The following is a 24,779-nucleotide window of genomic DNA, read 5'->3' as shown; positions in this document are numbered from 1 at the left end:
AATAGTCTGCTAGATGTTTCATATGAGTGAAAAACTTATTCATAATCTTCAGAATCTAGAGCCTAAATTCATTTTTATATGTAAACATGTTATTTTTTAGACAATTTTAATATGCATCAAGTGCTCCTAAAATATATTTATCACCCATGTAAATCAGGGAAGACTGGACTTTGTCAAGAACTTTACTAAGTCTTGCTTAACGTTACAGAAAAGCATGTTACCAAAGGCAGTACTGTTCATGGTATTTTAGTCACCGATAATACAGCTGTGTCATTCTGTTTTTGTAGCTGTTGAATTTTAAATGATTCTGTATGTAGGTGTAGGCATCCAGTTAATTCACTGTCTTTTTGTTTCATCCCCAGATATTTACTTACGGGAAGTAAATGTTACTTCTGTTTCAAATATAAATGACTTTCCTTAAACTTCCTTCATATGTTACATTGGAGCATTATATTAATGCTTTTAAATTGTATATAAGGATGTTATATTATCTATGAATTTCAGAATTTAAAAGAGGCAGTGAAAAATATTTGTTACAAAAAATGACATTGTGTCATGGTATCAGACACGGATTTATGAACCATTAGAGCCTGGCAAAATAAGAAATTTGCTTTTAAAGTATATGTTTAATCCTCTTTCAATATTAAACTACTTTCTTCAGGGAAAGTATGCATCACAAATACTCTGATAATTTGAGTAAAGTTAGATAAGAACACTAAAATTTTGTCACAAACCAGAAAAAAAGCATATGTAAAGTTAAGTCAATTTATGGAGAGACAAATTACTATTTATATTGATAACTTTTAAGTTTCTAATGAAACACCATAGACTCTTAATGACTGAGACTCTCCATTTTTTCTTTTATTATAGTTAATATATCCAGAACTTTTATTTTTAAAAATCTAACTGTTGTTTCATGAGGAGAAAGAGTAGAAAGAGAAGATATTTTGCATGTGGTTTTAATGATCTTAATTTATATTCTGTAAATCAGTTCTCTAGGGTCAGCAGTGAATTGTTTTGGTTGAGATATTCGAAGTGTAGTTTTCATCGTTGAGCATGTGATAAGATATATTTTATAAACTAAAGTGCAGAACCAGATGGCTTTATTTTGGTATGATACATGTTAATTCATAATGCCTTGTTTTTAGCAGGAATGGGATTATGTTGTATCTTACTATTGCCTTTTTTAGACTATTTTCTAGACAGAACAAGAAATTCAAGTTATATAAAGCTGTTCTAGCACAGGCTGGAAAGTAGGTCATTGTTATGGGGAGTATACCAAACTGCCCACTGGTTGCTATAGCAATGACCTACTTTAAGAAACTATTTCTGTTGATTCATGTTGAAATCATCTTTTGGAACTGGTATAAGGAAACTCACCAACATGTAATTTTTTCTAATAGCAATAAAGTAGTGATCACTGGAGGTTTTAAAAAAATCCTTAAAATATTTAAAGTGAAGGAATATATTTTATTAACCTAACATCTCTTCAATTTATTGTGAAGTGCTACAATTCATATTGTATTCAGTAATTAAATATCAACAGAACTATTCTTCTGTTTAGGCAGTACGATTATGCAAAAGGCTGTAGTGAGTTTTACTAACATTTGTCCTGTTTAAAAATCAACCCAGTGCATGTATCAGTAGTTAATAGCATTATTAACTGAGCCTTCAAATGGATATGGTTTCAAGAAAACAGTAAACACACCAAACTGAATAAGGTCTGAAAATATGTTCCTATTTAAACTGTACCTTATAAGGAGTTCCCTGTTGGCCTGGTGGTTAGGAGTCCAGGCTTTCACTGTCATGGCCCAAGTTTAATCCATGATCTAGGATCTGAGATCCTACAAGCTGTGTATAATTTCAGGGTATTAAATCAGTCCATTCAGCATTGGATTCCTGTACTTAGGTACATGCATTTGTAATATATAAAGGTTGAAAATGATATGATATGGAATACATTGAATCTGAACTCTGGCAGAACCCACTCTCTTCTCTGATGAGGGTCAAGAATGAAAGATTAGACTTTATATAGTATTCTTTGAAGTAACATTATTCCTTCAGTACTAAAAAGAAATCTTACCTGGGAATGAGTTGATACTTTGAACTTAAGAGTATTGAAGATTTTACGGTGTTACCAAGGAAGAATTATATGCTTAGAGATTAGTTGATTCAGGGTCTTAATTACACTGTATCTGTATGTATATATATTCATATTCACATTTGCTTTGCTTGTGGAAAAGATTTTCATCAAACCTTTGTTCAAATTCACATTCAGGGAAGGTTAAGAGTCGAGACAATTGTGTATATACTTGTAGGCATCCAACTAATTCATTGTCATCTGTTGTCATGCCCAGTTATTTATATATAAAAATACATGTTATTTTTTCAAAACTATAAATTTTTCCCAAGGGAGAATAATTGTAACTTCTGTTTAATGAATATCTACCAAGTACTAGTGACTTTATACTTTTTTTAATCCTTTGAATTTGATCAAACTCCAGGATACAGTGGACAGAAGAGCCTTGCATGCTACTGTCCATGGGGTCACAGAGTTGGATGTGACTTAGCAACTGAACAACAACAAATCCTTCCAACAGATGTTACAGACATTTCTATAGGTCATTTCTCCTATTTCTGATCTTTTCAGCAAACTGTGTAAGGCACATATTGAAATTTGTTTGCCAAATACAGAAACCAAAACACAGATAAAGTTAACTGTGTAGGTAGGCATGAGACACAGATACTTAATTTGAAATCCTTCAGGAGGAGAAGGTGATTATATGATAACTATCATGTAACATATAATCTGAAAGTTTCTCTATGATGAGATACATTATGTCCCTTGAGAGTATATGGGATGGAGAAATTACTTTCATATGGAAGACTGAAAATTAGCAGAAAATAGAGATGGGAATTAGGAAGGTGCTCCAGGCCAAGGGAAGAGCATGGAGCAAATTCCAGGAGATTAAATGTGTGTGGGGGAAAGTAGTTTGATTTGGCAGAAGGGAAAGAGGAGTGGCAGAAAAATGAACCTGAAACCCTAAGTTAGTCAAACAGAATAATTTGTTCTTCATTCTATAGGTGAATGAACCTTTGAAGACCTTTTTACAGGAAAGTGTGCCTCAGGAAAATTTGGTATTGGTAGGCAGGACTATTTTAAGGCATTGAGCAAATAATACTAACATGAGATAACAAGAAGTAGAATTATTGTAGGAAAGAGGGGACTAAAATTATTATAGGAATGATGAGACATATAATCATGCTTACTGTGGGTCAGGCACTGTTTTAAGAGCTTCACATACATTAACATTTAATTCTCACAACAATACTATGATATGGGCCCTATTACTATCCCAGTTTAACACATGAGGAAATTAGAACTTTCCAGGATTGGTTGAAGGATAGTAATTTGTTGCTATTAATTATTAAATTATGGAACATCTATGCAATGAGATACCACAAACTGTGAAAACTGATGCCATAGAAGTATGCCAGTTGCTTTGAAAGATGTTCATTGTGTGTTAACCCAGGTTTCCATCAGATATAATATTTTTCAATTTTGTTCTACTTGGAAGGAATCTATGCTAATTATCAATTTTATACCCTTTATGAAGTTTAAAAAAGTATGTTTCTCTCTTCTTTACCCCCACCCCAAACTTGCTCTCCCCAATAGTTGTTGTTCAGTCGCTCAGTTGTGTCTGACTCTTTGCAACCCCATGGATGCAACATTTGAGGCTTCCCTGTCCTTCACTATCTCCCAGAGTTTGCTCAAACTCACGTCCATTGAGTCAGTGATGCATCCAACCATCTCATCATCTGTCATACCCTTCTCCTGCCTTCACTCTTTCCTAGCATCAGGGTCTTTTCTAATGAGTAGGCTCTTGGCATCAGGTGGCCAAAATATTGGAGCTTCAGCTTCAGCATAAGTCCTTCCAATGAGTGTTCAGGGTTGATTTCCTTTAGGATTGACTGGTTTGATCTCCTACAGTCCAAGGGACTCTCAAGAGTCTTCTTTAACACCACAGTTGGAAAACATGAATTCTTTGGTGCTCAGGGTAGCTATTATTAACAGGTTGATGAGTATGCTTACAGTTATTTTCTTATACACATGTAACAAGTAGATATATGCAAAGTAAATTTTATTTTATCAAAATAATATATGCAGTCATTTTAAAAGTCATAGCATAGAAAGGCTTATAACAGAGAAAAGCAACACCATGCATTCTCCATGCTGCTCTTTTTCTTTCCTTCACAATTATTTTCTGAAATACATATTTGAATCTACTGTATCTCTGCAATTTTTATGTTAAGTTACAGTGATATAAACAATAATAGCCATGGAAGGAAAACATACTATGGAAGAAAAAAGTCATCAATAACATCTGTTGGAGAAAAACACTATACTGGAATACAATTTCTATTCCTTTGTTTTATGGAATGCCAAAACAAAGTTAATTCTGGTTGCAAAACTTTTTCCATTGCTTTAGTCCACATCATCATGTACAATGTTTGTTTGGTTCATAGAGTGTTTATTGAAAAGCATTAAGAATGCTTATTCAACTGTGAACAAGAAAGGGAAAAATAAGGGGCTAATTATTAACTAGTTGAGGCTTACTACTTCATTTTATAAATTAATCAGGTCCTTTTTTTCCCTTTTCCCATCTTATTATCTGTCACTGACCTACTTGTACTACATGAAAACTTTTCTACCCAAAATGTAGAATGTGGAGAGCTCTGCTACTTACTGTCTGGTCTGGTAGAGAAGATACTGAAACTCACACTACAAAAGAGATTTGAGTATTATTTCTTCCATGGATTATCTTTCCAGGACATTTTAGTTTTGTACTGTTTGAATTTAAAAAACTTTAAAATTGCTAGTTCATTCAACTTGTTAATTTTTGATCTGAGTACCTCAGGGTCTAAAAATTATTTTGCCAAGCAAATACAGAAAACTGCTTCCCAGGAAACATTTATCACTAAACATGATGTTATTCATAGTTATGGATAATTTTATAAAACTTAGATGCTTTTATATTGCTTTAACAACAATAGTCAGCAACAATATTCTCCCCAAAGGATTTACACATTGGTACTGGTGGGTTGGGATCAGTTCAGTTCAGTTCAGTTGCTCAGTCATGTCTGACTCTTTGTGACCCCATGAACTGCAGTATGCCAGGCCTCCCTGTCCATCACTAACTCTGGGAGCTTAGAAAACTCATGTTCATTGAGTCGGTGATGCCATCCAACCATCTCATCCTCTCTGATCCCCTTCTCCTCCCGCCTTCAATCTTTCCCAGTATCAGGGTCCTTTCCAGTGAGTTAGCTCTTCACATCAGGTGGCCAGAGTATTGGAGTTTCAGCATCAGTCTTTCCAGTGAATATTCAGGACTGATTTCCTTCAGGATGGACTGGTTGGATTTCCTTGCTGTCCAAGGGACTCTTCAAGAGTCTTCTCCAATACCACAGTTCGAAAGCATCAATTCTTTGGCACTCAGCTTTCTCTATAGTCCAACTATCACATCCATCCATGACTGTTAGAAAAACCATAGCTTCAACTAGACAGACCTTTGTTGGCAAAGTAATGTCTCTGCTTTTTAATATGCTGTCTAGGTTGGTCATAGCTTTCCTTCCAAGGAGTAAGTGTCTTTTAATTTCATGACTGCAATCACCATCTGCAGTGATTTTGGAGCCCCCCAAAATAAAGTCTCTCACTGTTTCCATTGTTTCCCCATCTATTTGCCACTAAGTGATGGGACCGGATGCCATGATCTTAGTTATCTGACTGTTGAGCTTTAAGCCAACTTTTTCACTCTCCTCTTTCACTTTCATCAAAAGGCTCTTTATTTCTCTTCGCTTTCTGCCATGAGGGTGGTGTCATCTGCATATCTGAGGTTATTGATATTTCTCCCGGCAATCTTGATTCCAGCCTGTGCTTCATCCAGCCCAGTGTTTCTCATGATGTACTCTGCATATAAGTTAAGTAAGCAGGGTGACAATATACAGCTTGACGTACTCCTTTCCCGATTTGGAACTAGTGTGTTGTTCCATGTCCAGTTCTAACTGTTGCTGCTTGACCTGCATACAGATTTCTCAGGAGGCAGGTCGGATGGTCTGATATTCCCATCTCTTTCAGAATTTTCCACAGTTTATTGTGATCCACACAAAGGCTTTGGTGTAGTCAATAAAGCAGAAGTAGATGTTTGTCTCAAACTGTCTCACTTTTTTGATGATCCAATAGATGTTGGCAATTTGATCCCTGGTTCCTCTACCTTTTCTAAATCCACCTTGAACATCTGGAAGTTCATGGTTCACATACTGTTGAAGCCTGTCTTGGAGAATTTTGAGCGTTACTTGGCTAGCATGTGAGATGAGAGCAGTTGTGCAGTAGTTTGAGCATTAAGGATAGTGTGTTAGGGAGGTGACTGTAAACCAAGACAAAAAGATTTGGTGTAACATAAATGTGAGTATATAAAGGTTTATTTCCTATTTCTTGAAGGACAACTGTTAGACTTCCTAAGGTGAAATGATGGGATGTCTTTAACAGCCTTGTGAATATAGCACTCTGACTCCCTAAGCCCATAGAGATAATGACTCCTAAGGGGAAAGAATATCAGATTTGACTAGTTATACTGATGTCACTTGAGAGTCCCTTGGACTGCAAGGAGATCCAACCAGTCCATTCTAAAGGAGGTCAGTCCTGGGTGTTCTTTGGAAGGAATGACGCTAAAGCTGAAACTCCAGTACTTTGGCCATCTCATGCGAAGAGTTGACTCATTGGAAAAGACTCTGATGCTGGGAGGGATTGGGGGCAGGAGGAGAAGGGGACGACAGAGGATGAGACGGCTGGATGGCATCACCAACTCGATGGACGTGAGTTTGAGTGAACTCCAGGAGTTGGTGATGGACAGGGAGGCCTGGCGTGCTGCGATTCATGGGGTTGCAAAGAGTCGGACACGACTGAGCGACTGAACTGACTGATGTCACTTAATAACTACATCTATAGAAAATTAACAAGACTTTCTTGGTGAAATGAAATTGGAATGGGCAATGAGGAATGGGGATTGGAATGGGCAAAGAGAACAAAATGATCTATTCTGAATAATCTTCTAGAGCAGTGCTGTCAAATAGAAATTTCTGCAATGATGGAAGCATTCTTTGCTTGTGCTGTCCAATATGGTCACTGCTAGCCATACATGTGGCTATTGAGAGACCTTGCTATATGGCAAGTGTGACTGAGGAACTGAAATTTTAATTTTAACTAATTTAAATGGTTACACATGCCTAGTGGCTACCATGTTGAACAATGCGGTTCTGAAATATGCCTTTGTATTCATTTTAACCACTCCTCCTCATACGTAAGGCACAGTCATTATTCTGGAAGATCATAAGCCCTGTGGAAAAGATGGATAGATATTAAAAATGAAAAACATAAAAGAAGCAGAGTCAAGAGGGGAACAGAACAGAGAGAGGAACAGAATCTACATGAAACCTTAGAGAAAATTAACATGAGGCAAACAATGAGGTTGAACCTTCCAGGGGTGACATCTATTTTGGATTTGCTCTTGTGAACTGCCCCATTTCTTTACAATGGAAGATGCAAAATAAGCAGTCTTCTGCCTCCACCCCAGAATTTCCCCAGATATCTATTATGCATAGGACTTATTGACGCTAACTTCATTGAAAAAAATTTACAGCCCCACCTTCCTCAGAAACCTTTTATGAAAAAATTAATTTGGTATTCTCTATACTCAGAGAGTTAACGCACATAATTTAACATCTATTTATTATCAGATTCTTTATATTAGAAACTTGACAATGGACTTTACTCCTTCTCTCTCTTAGCTGATTACAACATCCCCTAATAAAGGGCTCAAAGTCTTATTCACTTGTTCAGAGTGATTAAATAGGATGTTAAAAGTGTTCTTTTTTTTCCCAAAGAAAACCTAGTGTCCTAGGTTTTTCAAGGTGGCTTTTCTATATTAACTTGGATTTATTTCACCAAGTTTAAACAATGAGATTAATTCATTTAATTATTTTATTTCTTTATATGATTTTTACTAACAGTCACCATTATTTAATGACAGTTATTCATTTAATTTAGGAAGTTCATTTAAAAATACTGAGAAACTTGTGCCATAATTTTTAAAAACTTATAAGAATGGTTTCTGGAAGCACTAATTTTTACATGATCTAGAAATTAGAAGATTTTAAAGAGGTAAAAAAGATGAGATTTCAAATTTTAGAATAGCATGACTTTTTATTACTTTTTATTACTTTAAATCTTATAAATATGTATTTTGAAGAATTTAAATAATATTTTCCTCTCTCTAGATTTTTGCTTCAATGTCTTGAAGACCTTGATGCCAATCTGCGAAAATTAAACTCTCGTCTGTTTGTGATTCGTGGACAACCAGCAGATGTGTTTCCCCGGCTTTTCAAGGTAATTGAAAAAAATCTTTGCATAAAAGAAAAATCTCTTGTCAGAGAAGACACATTTGTGGGGGGGATAATTTAAATTTTAGTATGGGAAATGTAAAATTTTTAAATATATGTGGATTTTTTCTTAATGAAAATGTTACACAGAAAGTGTGAAATCAGACTGTGAAAAAAATGATTTACATTGAAGTTAAATCTTTCTTCTATTTTAAACTGCTAGTTCCCCTCTCAGAAGCAACAGCTACTACCGCTTTCTTATATATGCGTTAGAAATAGTCCTTGCATAAATAAGAATGCATATGTGTATGTGTATTTATATACATATATTTGTGTGGTTTATGTGTATTTAAAACCTCTGTTAAAACCTTTTAAAAACCTCTTGTTTTTGAAACCAAGATAAGAACATGCCATGTTATACCATTCTATGCCATGCTTTATTCACGTGCTTTATTCATGTGCTTTTAAACCTCTGTTTAAAAACCTTAAAACCTCTGTTAAAACCTTTTAAAAACCTCTGTTTTTAAAACCAAGATGAGAACATGCTATGTTATACCATTCTATGCTGTGCTTTATTTGCATAATCATGTATTTTGGATATTGTTCCATGTTACTTTCTCAGTCTTTTAAATGGCTTCATAGTATTCCATTGTGTAGATATGCTATAGTTTCCTTTTTAAAAAATTATTATTGACTTATAATTTATATTTCAGGTATACAATGTAGTGGTTCAATATTTTATTGATTGCATACCATGCAAAGTTATTACCACTTAGCATAATGTCCTCAAGGTCTTACATTTGCGATGCTATTGCTAATGACAAGATTTCATTCTTTCTTTTTATGGCTGAGTAATATTTCTGTGTGTGTATATGTAAATCGTTATTCATCTGTTGGTAGGCACTTAGGTTGCTTCCATATATTGGCTATTGTAAATAATGCTGACGTGAACATTGAGGTACATACATCTTTTAAATTAGTGTTTTTGTTTTCTTCAGATAAATAATGGGAGTAGAGTTGCTGGATCATATTACCATATGATCTGTGTTCTATTTTTTATTTTTTGAGGGTATCATTTCTTTCACTAGCTTTCTAGTGAACACGTAGTTGTTTTTCTACAGGCCTTTTGCTAGTTCAAGTTATGCTGTCAGTGAATGTCCTTGTTCAAATATACATGTCTTTACTCACATTTGCTAGTACATTTGTGGGATAACTCTTGTAAGACTTTCTGAGTCAAAGGACTATATCAATTGACATGCTACAAAACTGTAATTTTTTTAAACTTGGTAGAATCTTAAAGATCTCCTAATCTTATTTTCCCCTCTGTTGTCCACATGAAAAATTTAGTCCTAAAGAGATTAAATGAGCTGACCAAGGTCATAAAGTAGCTCACGGAAGTGCTCAGGCTGTTTCTTGGCTTAGTTCATCCCTTCCTATTTATTGCAGTTAGAATTCCTAATGTATATCTGTTTTTTTCTTACAACAGTTTGATTCATCAAATTTTTATAATAGCATTGTTTCTATTTCGAATGCAGAAGAGAACAGTTCCTTTTCCTGAGTGAAAATATCCCCAATTCTGGGAATTCAATTAACACTACCTTGCCTTTTTTCATCAGCATGAAAGAAATTTTTAACGTTTAGGATATGACTAATGCAACAGTTGTGGCTAGTCAAAATTTATTTTACGGAAGTTTTCTTACTACTATAGCTTCTTAGGGTCAGAATTTAACCTAGTTACATGCAAGAGCTCTGAGCAGAAAGTATATCAGGAACAATGGTAATAGTTGATCAGCAACTCATATGTATAAAGTATATATGAATATCTGCTTCAACTTTATATAAATCCATGTATTATAAGTAAATTGAATCTTGAGGATTTTTAAGTACCTTTAAAATAACAAAACATTTATTTACCTCCTTTGACAAAAATGGTTTAAGTAAGCAAGACTCTGATGCTGGGAGGGATTGGGGGCAGGAGGAGAAGGGGACGACCGAGGATGAGATGGCTGGATGGCATCACGGACTCGATGGACGTGAGTCTGAGTGAACTCCAGGAGATGGTGATGGACAGGGAGGCCTGGCGTGCTGCGATTCATGGGGTCGCAAACAGTCGGACACGACTGAGTGACTGAACTGAACTGAAGCAAGTCTTTTGTGTTCTTTATTTTGAGCTTTCTTCTGCCTGGAATAGCATATTATTGGATCAGACTATCTTCTGAATTTAGATGCTATGCTTCTTGTCTTGTCACTTTGACAGAGAGGCAGTGGTTTCTACAAAGGCCATAAAATATAGATACATGAATATATATTACTGTGCCTAGAGTGCTTATTATTTGATTCTGATATAGTCCATATAAAATATATTTTATGAAAACTTTCAGGTTTATTTAATATGTCAGAACCATAGAGGGAGTTAATTCTTTTTATTGTATTGTTTTTATTTTTACTGTTTTTGTTTAGAGGTACTGTATGCATGTATTTCAGAAATGAGCCCAAGAGTGTACAATAAAAAGGGGTCTCCTCATCTCTGACCCTTACACCCCCAGTTTTTCTGAGGAGGAAGATTTCTTTTGTCAGTAACTAGCTGACTCATTTACATTATTGTCTCTGGTTTTATTATTCTAGTGCAGCAAATCAGTTCAGTTCAGTCGCTCAGTCGTATCCTACTCTTTGTGACCCCATGAATTGAAGCACTACAGGCCTCCCTGTCCATCACCAACTCCTGGAGTTCACCCATACTCATGTGCAATCGAGTCGGTGATGCCATCCAGCCATCTCATCCTCTGTTGTCCCCTTCTCCTCCTGCCCCCAATCCCTCCCAGCATCAGAGTCTTTTCCAGTGAGTCAACTCTTCACATGAAGTGGCCAAAGTATTGGAGTTTCAGCTTTAGTATCAGTCCTTCCAATGAACACCCAGGACTGATCTCCTTTAGGATGGACTGGTTGGATCTCTTTGCAGTCCAAGGGACTCTCAAGAGTCTTCTCCAACACCACAGTTCAAAAGCATCAATTCTTCAGCACTCAGCTTTCTTCACAGTCCAACTCTCACATCATACGTGACCACTGGAAAAACCATAGCCTTGACTAGATGGACCTTTGTTGGCAAAGTAATATCTCTGCTTTTTAATATGCTATCTAGGTTGGTCATAAGTTTCCTTCCAAGGAGTAAGTGTCTTTTAATTTCATGGCTGCAGTCACCATCTGCAGTTGATTTTAGAACCGCCCAAAATAAAGTCAGGCACTGTTTCCACTGTTTCCCCATCTATTTCCCATGAAGTGATGGGACCAGATGCCATGATCTTCGTTTTCTGAATGTTGAGCTTTAAGCCAACTTTTTCACTCTTCTCTTTCTCAAGAGGCTCTTTAGTTGCTCTTCACTTTCTGCCATAAGGGTGACTTATGCCAACTAGCTGACTCATTTACATTATTGTCTCTGGTTTTATTATTCTAATACAGCAAATAGTGAGAACTTTTAATGGGTAAGTAATTCAGCTTCTTCCTACATTGGAGATAAAACTGATTTAGACCTGATAACAGTGCCTTTAATTTATTGGGATGGTGACAGTGATTTTAGTACTGATGTCTCCTCTAGTGTACACCCTCTCTACAGCATTCATTCGTTTTATTCTGTTTATACTGAATAGATTTAGGAATGGGGCCAGAGCATTTTTAAAATATATATTTACACACACCTGTATCTGATAAACTTGTTTTTTCTTATGTGTTTTCTACTTAGAATTTTTCTGTTAAGTTCTACTTAATGTAAGCTGACAGGATGGCTTTTTTTAAAAACTTGTATTTTTTTCATGTTCTACTTAGGAAGTGATAAACTTAGCAGACACTAGCCTAGGCAAAACTTGAATGACACTATTAATCATAGGTGTCTTACATAAATTATTATTACTATGCAGCTAAATCTTGTATTGTCTACATTTGGTTCCAGACTGATAAGCTGTTAAGACAGTGCATATTCTAGGGCCTGTTAGAAGCTTTTTATGAAGAGTTTAAAGTATTGGTATAAAAAATTCTCATTATATCCAAGAAACAAGAGACATGTGTCTAAGTCTTTATAGATGGACACAGTGAGGCATAATAAAATATTTTGTTCAAAATCACAGAATAAATAAAAGAAGAACATATAAAGCCACTAATGTTGTTGTTCAGTCACTAAGTCATGTCTGACTGTTTGCAACCCCGTGGACTGGGTTAGGGTTAGGGTAGCACACCAGGCTTTCCTGTCCTTCACTGTCTCCTGGAGTTTGCTCAGATTCATGTCTATTGAGTCAGTGATGCTATCTAACCATCTCATCCTCTGCCACTAACATTTCACATGCCTAAATTTATATTATGCTTTTTGAGTCATTTTGGATTCTTTGGATTCTTTTTTTTTTTTTTTTAATTTTAAAATCTTTAATTCTTACATGCGTTCCCAAACATGAACCCCCCTCCCACCTCCCTCCCCACAACATCTCTCTGGGTCATCCCCATGCACCAGCCCCAAGCATGCTGCACCCTACGTCAGACATGGACTGGCGATTCAATTCTTACATGACTGTATACATGTTAGAATTCCCATTCTCCCAAATCATCCCACCCTCTCCCTCTCCCTCTGAGTCCAAAAGTCCGTTATACACATCTGTGTCTTTTTTCCTGTCTTGCATACAGGGTCGTCATTGCCATCTTCCTAAATTCCATATATATGTGTTAGTATACTGTATTGGTGTTTTTCTTTCTGGCTTACTTCACTCTGTATAATTGGCTCCAGTTTCATCCATCTCATCAGAACTGATTCAAATGAATTCTTTTTAACGGCTGAGTAATACTCCATTGTGTATATGTACCACAGCTTTCTTATCCATTCATCTTAGTTCATGGTACATGCTCATTTGAATAAGATAATTCATTTGTCAGATACTGCTTGAGTGCCTGCTGTGTATACACGGCAGTGTTCAAGGTGCTGGGGGCATAATGGTGAACCAAAGAGAAAATTCCTACCTTCACAGATCTTACACTCTTTTGGGAAAGAGATCAGTAATAAAATAAATATGCAATGTCAGGTGATGTAGATGCTAAAATAAAATGTGGGAAAGAAAGTCCCAAGGTGAGGGAAGGATAGTTAATTTATATGGAGTCATAGAAGGCCTCACTGATATGGTGACATGTGAGCAAATGTATGAAGAGACTGAGCCATGCAGATATCTGGGGTGTGATATATTGAATCCACAAAATTTTGCAACTTGTTCATCAAAGGGTAGATTTTTTTTTCCCCTACTCCCTTAAATCTGGGTTGGCCTTATATGTTGTTTTGACTAAGTGCCAAAGAAGATGGCAAGTTCCAAATTCTAGGCCTCAAGTGACCTTGCAGCTTCTACCTTTTCCCACTGGAATGCTCCCTTGTACTGGGTAAGGACGGGGCTAGAATGTCAAATTGTGGGAGACCGCCTGTAGAGAGGGGCTTCCCAGGTGACTCAGTGGTAAAGAATCTGCCTGCCAATGCAGGAGATGCAAGAGATGCAGGTTCAGTCAGTGGGTCAGGAAGATATCCTGGAGTCAGAAATTACAACCTCCTCCAGTATTCTTGCCTTGGAAGTCCCATGGAAAGAGGAACCTAATGGGCTACAGTTCATGGGGTTGCAAAGAGTCAGGCACGACTGAGCAACTGAGCATGTGCACACATATGAAGAGAACGGGCCAACCAGCAGCCAGCACCGAGGCCTGAAGTGTATGAGAGAGGTCATTTAGATCATCTGGTACCAGCCAAGCTGCCCACTGGTTGCAGGCACATGAGTGAGCCCAGGTGAGACCAACAGAAGAACCATCTAGTTAACTGAGAGGCTTGGAGAATTAATCAGTTGTTTTAAGCTACTGAGTAACTGCAACATGGGGAAGGAGTGTCGCAGGCAGAGGGAGCCCCAGTTGCAGAGGCCCTGATGTAGATGTGGGCCATGACTTGTTTAGAACAACAAGGAGGCCAGTGTGCTTTAGCCAGAGCACAGTGAGCAAAAATAAGAGATAGGGTCAGAGAGATTGCAGGAGCCAGATCATAGGATTTTACCATGTTTTATGGCTTTTACTCTGAGTGAAATGGAATGCCACAGGAGATCACTGAGTAGAGGAGTGACATGATTTCACTTACATTTTTAAAGAATCACAATGGCTGTAGAGAATAGAAGTTGAATGGAAATGCTGTAAAGACTTAAGCAGAAGGGTCAATTAGGAGGCCAAGGCAATTATATAGAAACACGATGATGGTGACTAGGACTAGAATAGCAGTAGGAGTGTTGAGAAATGGTAGGATTTTAAATATATTTTTAAAATCGAGGCTACAGAGTTTGTTTATATGTGGTATTAGAGAGTCAAGGATAGCTTCTAGGTTTTTAACCTGGGCAAGTGACCCAGTGGTTTGTCATTCAGCAAGATGAGGAAGACTCTAGGAGGAACAACTTGGGGAAAAAATGAGGAGTTCATTATTTTTAACATTTTAAGTTTGAGATGCCTTTTAGACATATGAATGTGTTTGTTGAGTATCATTCAACTCCAGAGCTCAGGGGAGAAGTCTGCAGTAAATTTAGGAACCTTAAATATAAATTCTGTTTAAAACTCTGAGACTAGATTTATTTAATAAAAGAAGGGGTAATGGATGGATGGGCAGAAATTTTTGGACCTTTACCTTCATTATATTTTGGTTATTTTGTGAGTTAACATTTTTTAATGTAATGCTTTCTCCAAGGAAGTTTGTGATTTATAACTTTGTTTTGCTATAAAATTTTATGTTTCTTATTTTCACAATATTACTTGTGAAATAATATTTTACAGTACTACTGTTTAAGAACTTTACATCATTTAATGGTTCATATTATGCCTTCTGAATGGTTAAACAAATAATTGTGATACATAAAAACAGATAGGAATCTTAGTGCTTAAAATTGTGAAGTGAATAATACTTATTTCACATGAAAATATGTTAATACTACAACAATCTTATTGTTATATTTACTGTTGAAATGCAAAGGTTAACCATATGTTGGTTGAAATAAAACCTATGCTGGGACTTCCCTGGTGGTCCAGTGGCCAAGACTCCACACTCACAATGCAGGGGGCCCGGGTTCAATACCTGGTAAGGGAACTAGATCCCACATGCTGCATCCAAAGATCCTGCTTGCTGCAACTAAGACACAGTGCAGACAAATAAATAAATAAATATTAAAAAATAAATAATAAACGCTGTGCTGAAGAGTAGATAGAGACTTCCACTTCTGGTTAAGATGTGCAGAGTTGCAGTAGACCATTCACTCCTGTCTTAATAATGTGAAGAAAGTGAATATGCCATAGTATCATAGATTTGTTTGTTTGTTTGTTTTTAATCTATTAGAGAGTTAATGACACAAATAAATCTAATAAATTAAGTTCCATTAGGGGATGAGCCTTTCATGGGAAAGAAGATACCCAAGGCTACACCCCTGAAATCACAGCAGGAAGAGAAGGGAATTTACCATAGTTAAGAGTAAAGAGAAACTTGTTGAAATTTTACCAAAGTCTTTGTGGTAATATGTGTGCTGACATGGCAGATTAGAATTCCAAGAAGCCCTAGTCACAGAGCAAGTTTGTACCCACTGTCCAGTACTTTTCTTCAGTGTATTCATGGAGCTCCAGTGGCAGCATGCCAAAGGCTGGGGTGAAGCAGAAGGGTTGAGAGGGATCCCTCTTAAGTGCACTAGGAATTCACTTAGTGCAAAGGAGCTGTTCCCTGAAGCTGGCAACAGGACATCAGTGTAGAAAGATGCCTCCAAAGGTGCAGAATATTAGGGGACAGGGTTGGAAAACAAAGAGAAGTCCTCAGAAAGCAAAGCTGCTGGGTAGACAGCAAAGCAAAGAGAAATGTCATATAATTTGTAAAGCTAGTGCCCAAGCTATAAAGCAGAGAGAGACAGCTGGAGTCTTGTTACTACTCAGAACTTAAGCCCTGTTGAAGAAAAATCTGAATCCTGCCTTCAAAATATTTGTAGCCAGTGGTGAATGAAATTTAAGGAAAGCAGCAACAAAGCCCAGACCCAGCTCAATTACAGACTCCATCAATTAGACTTCTATCAGTCAGAGCAAAGACTATGTACTTTTCTAGAGATAAATATTGTTTATTCTGTCTCTAATCTTTATACCATTGCCTGTTATATGATCACAAATTATGAGATGCATGAAGAAGCAATTATATATAACTTGCAATCAAGTAAAGAGAAACAGAAACAGTCCCACAGTTGATGAGGATCTTGGGATTAGGATAAAAAAGGACTTTACAATTGTTATTCTGTAGATAATGGAGATCTGACAAAGGTCTATATAGCTAAGTTCAGTCACTCAGTCATGTCCAAGTCTTTGCGACCCCATGAATCGCAGCACGCCAGGCCTCCCTGTCCATCACCATCTCCCGGAGTTCACTCAGACTCACGTCCATCGAGTCAGTGATGGAATCCAGCCATCTCATCCTTGGTCGTCCCCTTCTCCTCCTGCCCCCAATCCCTCCCAGCATCAGAGTCTTTTCCAATGAGTCAACTCTTCACATGAGGTGTCCAGAGTACTGGAGCTTCAGCTTCAGCATCATTCCTTCCAAAGAAATCCCAGAGTTGATCTCCTTGCAGTCCAAGGGGCTCTCAAGAGTCTTCTCCAACACCACAGTTCAAAAGCATCAATTCTTTGGCACTCAGCCTTCTTCACAGTCCAACTCTCACATCCATACATGACCGCAGGAAAAACCATAGCCTTGACTAGACGGACCTTAGTCAGCAAAGTAATGTCTCTGCTTTTGAATATACCATCTAGGTTGGTCATAACTTTTCTTCCAAGGAGTAAGTGTCTTTAAATTTCATGGCTGCAGTCACCATGGGTTTTCCAGTAGTCATATACAGGTGTGAGAGTTGGACCATAAAGAAGGCTGAGCGCCGAAGAATTGATGCTATTGAACTGTGGTGTTGGAGAAGATTTTTGAGAATCCCTTGGACTGCAAGGAGATCAAACCAGTCAATCCTAAAGGAAATCAACTCTAAATATTCATTAGAAGGACTGATGCTGAAGTTCCAATACTTTGGCCACCTGATATGAAGAACCGACTCATTAGAAAAGGCACTAGTGCTAGAAAAGATTGAAGGCAGGAGGAGAAGGGGATGATAGAGGATGAGCTGCACGGATGGCATCACTGACTCAATGGACATGAGTTTGAGCAAACTCTGGGACATGGTGAAGGACGGGGAAGTGGTGTGTTGCAGTTCATGGGTCGCGAAGAATTAGACATGTCTGAACTACTAAACAACAACAAGGATAGTAGTAGAGAATCTAGTCAAGAGGTGAAAAATGATGTGACGAGGTGATAATTTAATACAGAAATGGAAAATATTAAAAAGGACCAAATAAAATCTTAGAACTGAAACATACTATCAAAATGAAGAATTCATTAATTGGATTGATTAATTGGATATCTGGATTGAACAGAGCAGACAAAAAGATCAGTAAAGTTGAAGACAGTCAGTATCCCAACTGAAGCACAAAGAGAAGGAAGATTTTTTTAAAAGGGGAATAGGGTGTTTGAGATCTCTGGAACAGTAGTAAATGGCCTAACATATCTGTACTTATAGACCTAGAGAAAAGAGGGAAAGAGAGATTGGGACAGGAAAAAAATTTGAAGAGATAATTGAGTTTCCAAAGTTGATGGAAGGTATCAACCTGCAGTGCCAAGAAGCTCAACAGACCCCAAACAACATAAATATAAAGGAAATCACATCTTGTCATGTCATATACTCGATTAACTGAAAACCAAAGATGGAAAATTTTATAAGCCGCCAGAGGATAAAAGATATATTCAGGGAACCATGATAATAGCATTCAGTATTTTCTTACAGAATGGAATGGCAGCTTTAAAAAACTAGAAATAGCCCTGTTTACTTAGCAAAAACATTCATTTTTTTAAAAAAGAAAAGGCACAATGGAGGCATTTTTAGGCACAAAAAAGCAGAAATAATTTTTTCCATCATATCTATACTATAAAAAATACTAATATTAAAGGAAATTCTGCTAGGTGAAAGAAAATAACTCTAGGCTAAAGACAGGATCTTCAGGAAAGAAAAAGAGCACTAAATACATGGGTAAATATAAAAGACCTCTTTTTTCATTATTTTTAGTTATGTACATTCATATGTCCTATTTTTGGAAGACCATTGACAGATTAAAACCAACTAATATTGATAAATTGTAGGGAATAATACCAGTATCTTGGGACTTGACACACATGTGAAATAAAATCTATTGCAGGATCACATAAGGCAGGAAAAAGGTAAGTGAAAGTATATGTAAATTTTTAACAGCATTCAATTGTAATATATTATTTGAAGGTAGACTATAATAACGGTATACTGTGATCTAAGTAGCACAAAAAGCTATTTCTAAAAAGTTAATAGAGGAATTTTAAATGGAATTCTAAAAATATCTCTCATTCAAATAAAGGCAGATGGGGGCACAGAGGGCTTTCCAGGTAGTACTAGTGGTAAAGAATCCACCTCCCAATGCAGGAGACTCAGGAGACATGGGTTCAGTCAGTCCCTGGGTTTGGAAAATCCGTGTGAGTAGGAAATGGTACCCCAATCCAGTATTCTTGCTGGAAAACCCCATGGACCGAGGAACCTGGAGGACTACAATCCATGGGGCTACAGAATCTGACATGACTGGGCAACTGAGCACAAGGGAGCACAGAGGAGTAAATGAAAACATGGATAAAAGGAAAGCTTACCAACGTGGTAAAATTAAGCACAGCTATATCAATAATTGTATTAAATGTAAATAGTCTATATTAAACTCTTCATTTAAAGACAGTTTATCAGAGACTTTCCTGGTGGTCTTAGCCCCTTGGCAGGCTTCTTCCCTGTGGGGATGGTTATTCCTGAGGCAGCACACCTCATTCACAATGAGGTGTGAATCTCAGCAGGGGAAGAAGGAAAACTTTCTTAATTCATTGCTTAATTATTTTCCCTTCATTTAGATGTGGTAGCTGCTTAGAACAGTGCTATCCAACAGACATGTGTAATTTAAAATTTCTAACATGTATATTTTAAAAAGTAAGAAAAATGTGGTTAATTTTTAAGATATATTTTATTTAACATAGTATAGCTAAAATACTATCTTTTCAATATAAAATCATTATAAAACCACTATACTATTTTAACCTTTTTTATATTAATATGAAGTCTTTGAAATCCAGAGTATATTTTATGCTTATAGGATGTCTCTATTCCAACTAGCCACATTTCAAGTGCTCAGAAGCTGCTTCTGTGGCTAGTGGTTATCTACTTTATTGGACAGTATAGCCTTAACTCTTCTTCTGCTCCTTACCATTGTTGACCACCTTTTACTTGCTGACAGTTGTTCAGATTAAATTTTCCCTGTTCAAATTACTAATGTGGTTTCTGTCACCTGATTAAACTCTGAGTCAGAGTTCAGTTTTCTTTTGAAAAGATTAATAAAACTGATAAACTCTTATCAGTACTGATCAGGGCCCAAAAGAGAGAAAACACAAATTACCTTTATCAAGAATAAAAAAGGGGACATCACGAAATTGTCTCTAAACTTTGAAAGCATAAAAGATATTATAAATGTCATAATGTCAATATAAACTAGAGAACATAACGTCAATATAAACAAAAGAACTAAAGAGCCTCTTCATGAAAGTGAAAGAGGAGAGTGAAAAAGTTGGCTTAAAACTAAACATTCAGAAAACTAGGATCATGGCATCTAGTCCCATCACTTCATGGCAAATAGATGGGGAAACAAAGGAAACAGTGACAGACTTTGTTTTTTTGGACTCCAAAATTACTGCAGATGGTGACTGCAGCCATGAAATTAAAAGATGCTTGCTCCTTGAAAGAAAAGCTATGACCAACCTAGACAGCATATTAAAAAGCAGAGACATTACTATGCCAACAAAGGTCTGTCTAGTTGAAGCTATGGACATGAGTTTGAGTAAGCTCCAGGAGTTGGTGATGGACAGGCAAGCCTGGTATGCTGCGGTGTATGGGGTCTCAAAGAGTCAGACACGACTGAGCGACTGAAGTGAACTGAATGTCAATGTTCACAACTAAGATAAAATGAAAAATACTCTTGAAAAGTACAACTTCTTAAAATTTCAGGAGAAAAAAAAGAAAAATTGAATAGCCCTCTCTTTACAAAACTGAATTTATAATCAAAAACATTCCAGTAAGTAAAACTCCAGGTCCCAGGTGGCTTTACTTATTCTATCACGTATTTAAGAAAGAAATAATGCCAGTCTTATAACACTCTTCCGGGAAACAGGATAATATTGGGAACACTGAACTTGTTTATGAGGGCAGCATAACTCTGATACCAAAATCTGATGAAGAACTTTCAAGAAAGAAAAAAAGTGTAGCCAAGCGTCCCCATAAACACAAACTCAGATATCCTTAATATATTAACAAAGAGAACTTAACAGTATTTTGAAATAATACTGCATCATGATCAATGGAGTTTATTTCAGGAATACAAAGTTGGTTCAACATTATAAAATAATAAATTAATATGTCCTATTAGTAAATGAAAAGGTATTATTATGTCAGTGATAAAGAAAAGCATTTGACAGTAGTCAGCACCCATTTGTAATTTTTTAGAAACCTTTATGCAAACTAGCAATAGAAAATTGCTGAATATCAACTTGGTAATATCAACAGAAACATAGCTAATGGCATACTTAATGGTGAAACATGCTTTACACCTGAAATAGAGAACAAAGCAGGGATATTCAATTTTCACCACTAACTGAAAGTCTAGCTAGTGTAATTAAGAGTAGATAACTAACTTACCAGCTTATCCTCACCCCCGTATTCTCTATCATAACATCCTTTTTTTCCTAATAGTATATATATTTGATTATTTATTTCCCTCTGTGTTGCCAATCTTCAGTAAGTTCCAGGATGAAGGGACCTACAATAGGAGCTAAGAATTATAATAAATACTTAGAATATGAATGAATAAATTTAATATTTGGGGAACTTTCTCTTCCCTAGCTTTTCATTTTTCTTGTGGAGAGATGTCCACTAATTTATCCCCAGGGGAAGAAATGAATGATCTCACTAGTGAGTTTAATAGAAGGAGTTAGGTGAGTATTGGTCAGATCATCCCCTTTCACCTCTTCAGTTGCAGAGAGTACATGTCCTGTTCCCTTCTTCCATGTGATAAATTTTATAGGGGCAGCCCACACTAAAAGAAATGTGCTGTTTAGCCTTGGGTAGCTAAATCTGTTTAATTCAGTGGTAAAAAATCTGTAAGCTTACCTGTCCTTAAACCTAATATATTTCTTCCAGTTCACCTTTACTAGTAATGTGGTATGTATACATGCATATATGATTTACAATGTTGTATTAATTTCTGCTATACCATAAAATGATTCAGTTACATACATTCTTTTTTATATATTCTTTTCCATTATGGTTTATCATAGGATATTGAATATAGTTCTCTGTGCTGGACAGTACAACCTGATTGTTCATGCATTCTATATATAATAGCTTACATCTGCTAACCCCAACCTCCCACTCCATACTTCCCTTAACCTCTTCTGCCTTGGCAACCACAAGTATGTTCTCTGTGCTCATGGGTATGTTTATGTTTTGTAGATAGATTCATTTGTATCATATTTTAGATTCCACACATAAGTGATATGTATGGTATTTGCCTTTCTCTTTCTGACTTGCTTCACCTAGTATGATAATCTCTAGTTGCATCCATATTGGGGCAAATGGCATTATTTTGTTGTTTTTATGACTGAGTTGTATTCTATTGTATATATGTACCACATCTTCTTTATCCATTCATTTATCGATGGGCGTTTAGGTTGTTTCTCTGTGTTGGCTATTGTGAATAGTGCTGCTGTGAACATAGGGTTGGGTCTGTCTTTTTTCATTAGAGTTTTGTCTAGATATATGCCCAGGAGAGGCATCACTGGATCATGTGGTAATTCTACTTTCAGTTTTCTGAGGAACCTCCATACTGTTTTCCATAGTGGCTGTCTCAAATTACATTCCCACCAACAGTGTAGGAGGATTCCCTTTTCTCCATATTCTCTCAGTTCAGTTCAATTGCTCAGTGGTGTCCGACTCTTTGCGACCCCATGGATTGCAGCATGCCAGGCTTCCTTGTCCTTCACCAACTCCTGGAGCTTACTCAAACTCATGTCCATCAAGTCGGTGATGCCATCCAACCATCTCATCCTCTGTTGTCCCCTTGTCCCATCTTCAGTCTTTCCCAGCATTAGCGTCTTTTCCAGTTAGTCAGTTCTTCTCATCAAGTGGTCAAAGTATTGGAGTTTCAGCCTCAGCATTAGTCCTTCCAGTGAATATTGAGGACTGATTTCCTTCAGGATGGACTGGTTGGATCTCCTTGCTGTCCAAGAGACTCTCAAGAGTCTTCTCCAACACCATAGCCCAAGAGCATCAATTCTTTGGTACTCAGCTTTCTTTATAGTCCAACTCTCACATCCATACATTACTTGAAAAACCAAATTCTTTCCAGTATTTATTTGTAGACATTTTAATGATGGCCATTTTAACCAGCAAAATCAATGTAAGATGGTACCTTATTGTAGTTTAGATTTAGATTTGTATTTCTCTAATAACAATGTTGAGCATCTTTTCATGTACCTATTGGCCATTTGTATTACTTCTTTGGAGAAATGTCTGTTTAAGTCTTCTGCCAATTTTTTAATTGGATTGTTTGTTTTTTCTTATATTGAGTTATATGAGCTGTTTGTATATTTTGGATATTAAGCCCTTGTCGATTGTATAATTTGCAAAATTTTCTCCCACTCTTTAGGTTGTCTTTTCATTTTGTTTATGATTTCCTTTGCTGTGCAAAAGATTGTAAGTTTGATTAGGTCCCATTTATTTACTTTTGTTTTTATTTCAATTGCCTGGGAAGACTGTGTGGGTTATTATTTTACATTTAGTTTTCTGACTTATATTTCCCTTCCTCTTCAAAAAGGGAAAAGGGGAGGGACTGTTACTGACTTGTTTTAAGCTCCAACATTTACTAACCAAAAACTAAAAAATTGTCAAGAAATATCATAGAATTAAATTACGGACTATTTAGGAAGTGACATATGTGACAAAGTTTGTCATTAAAAATAAGGAGTGTACAAATCCATAAGAGAATTAATTGCAATAGAAACGTAAGCAAACATAAGCTGTAATTCATGAAGAAAAAAATATACAAATAGCTAGTAACAACAGTAATAACAGCTGTCATTCATTGAGGACTTAACTATGTACTATGTACTCAACAATTTACATTGTTGTTGCTCAGTTGCTAAGTCGTGTCCAACTCTATGACCCAATGAACTGCAGCACGCCAGGCTTCCCCGTCTTTCACTATCTCCCGGAGCTTGCTCAAACTCATGTCCACTGAGTTGGTGGTGCCATCCAACCATCTCATCCTTTGTCGCCCTCTTCTCCTGCCCTCAGTCTTTCCCAGCATCACCATCTTTTCTCTTCCAAATAATTTACATACATTGTCTCATTAAATTTTTTCTCAATTTAATCTTTATACAACAACAACAAAAATATCATTTTTTTCATTTTACTCTAATAAACACATAGTGTTTGTTATATACTAGGTACTCTCTAAGTACTCTACTTACATGCTACCCATTTTAAGATCAGGAAACAGGCATGGAAGGTTTAGAAGTTTGCACAGATAGTTGCACCAGTGTTCGAACTTGAGAAGTTTGACTTTAGATCCTTTGTTTTTTAACTACCACTCTATACTGCCTCTCGCTATAAAACAAAGAAATATAATGCTTTCTTTCCTGTTCTCATTTTAATTTCATTTTTAAATTTCAAAAACAGTAGATGCTTGTATTTAACAAATATGAACAATACAACATTGTATAAAATAAAAAATAATTATTTATATTCCTAAATTCTACCCTGCAAAGATAACAGCTATTAACAACTTTGTATGCATTCTCCAAGACTTTCAAGAAATGAAAAAGTTTTTAATGAGATATTATTTTCCTGTGTATGTTATGTGTTTATATTAGTGGTTTTTAAAATACTGGTGTACTACTATTGAGAGTGTAAATTGGTGCAGGATATCTGGTGGAAAATTTGGCAATATCTATCAAAATTTTAAATATAATTTATTGTATCCATTAATTGTGTTTCAAAAAATTACTTCTAGAAAAAATGAGACAAGTGTCCCAAAATGTTTAAGATTTATGTATAAAGGTGTATACTGAAAGGTTTATAATAGCAATTTTAAAAAAAACTCACTATTGGAAATAGCCCTTGTTGAGACAC

At 36.3% G+C, this 24,779-nt stretch overlaps 1 protein-coding gene across 3 annotated transcripts in view; it reads left to right on the top strand.

Annotated features, from left to right (window-relative positions):
• Window positions 1–24,779, top strand: part of CRY1 (cryptochrome circadian clock 1) — a 90,319-nt gene that overhangs the window by 50,572 nt on the left and 14,968 nt on the right. For all 3 annotated transcript variants that reach the window (XM_013964057.2, XM_013964055.2, XM_005680582.3), the window contains exon 2: window positions 8,335–8,443. In XM_013964057.2, the coding sequence (XP_013819511.1) occupies window positions 8,335–8,443 (109 nt within the window). The remainder of the gene's footprint in view (window positions 1–8,334; window positions 8,444–24,779) is intronic.

This window comes from Capra hircus, chromosome 5, assembly GCF_001704415.2.
Source record: "Capra hircus breed San Clemente chromosome 5, ASM170441v1, whole genome shotgun sequence".
Classification (NCBI taxonomy): domain Eukaryota; kingdom Metazoa; phylum Chordata; class Mammalia; order Artiodactyla; family Bovidae; genus Capra; species Capra hircus.
Note: the sequence above shows the minus strand (reverse complement) of the source record. Positions and strands in the feature narration are given on the sequence as shown.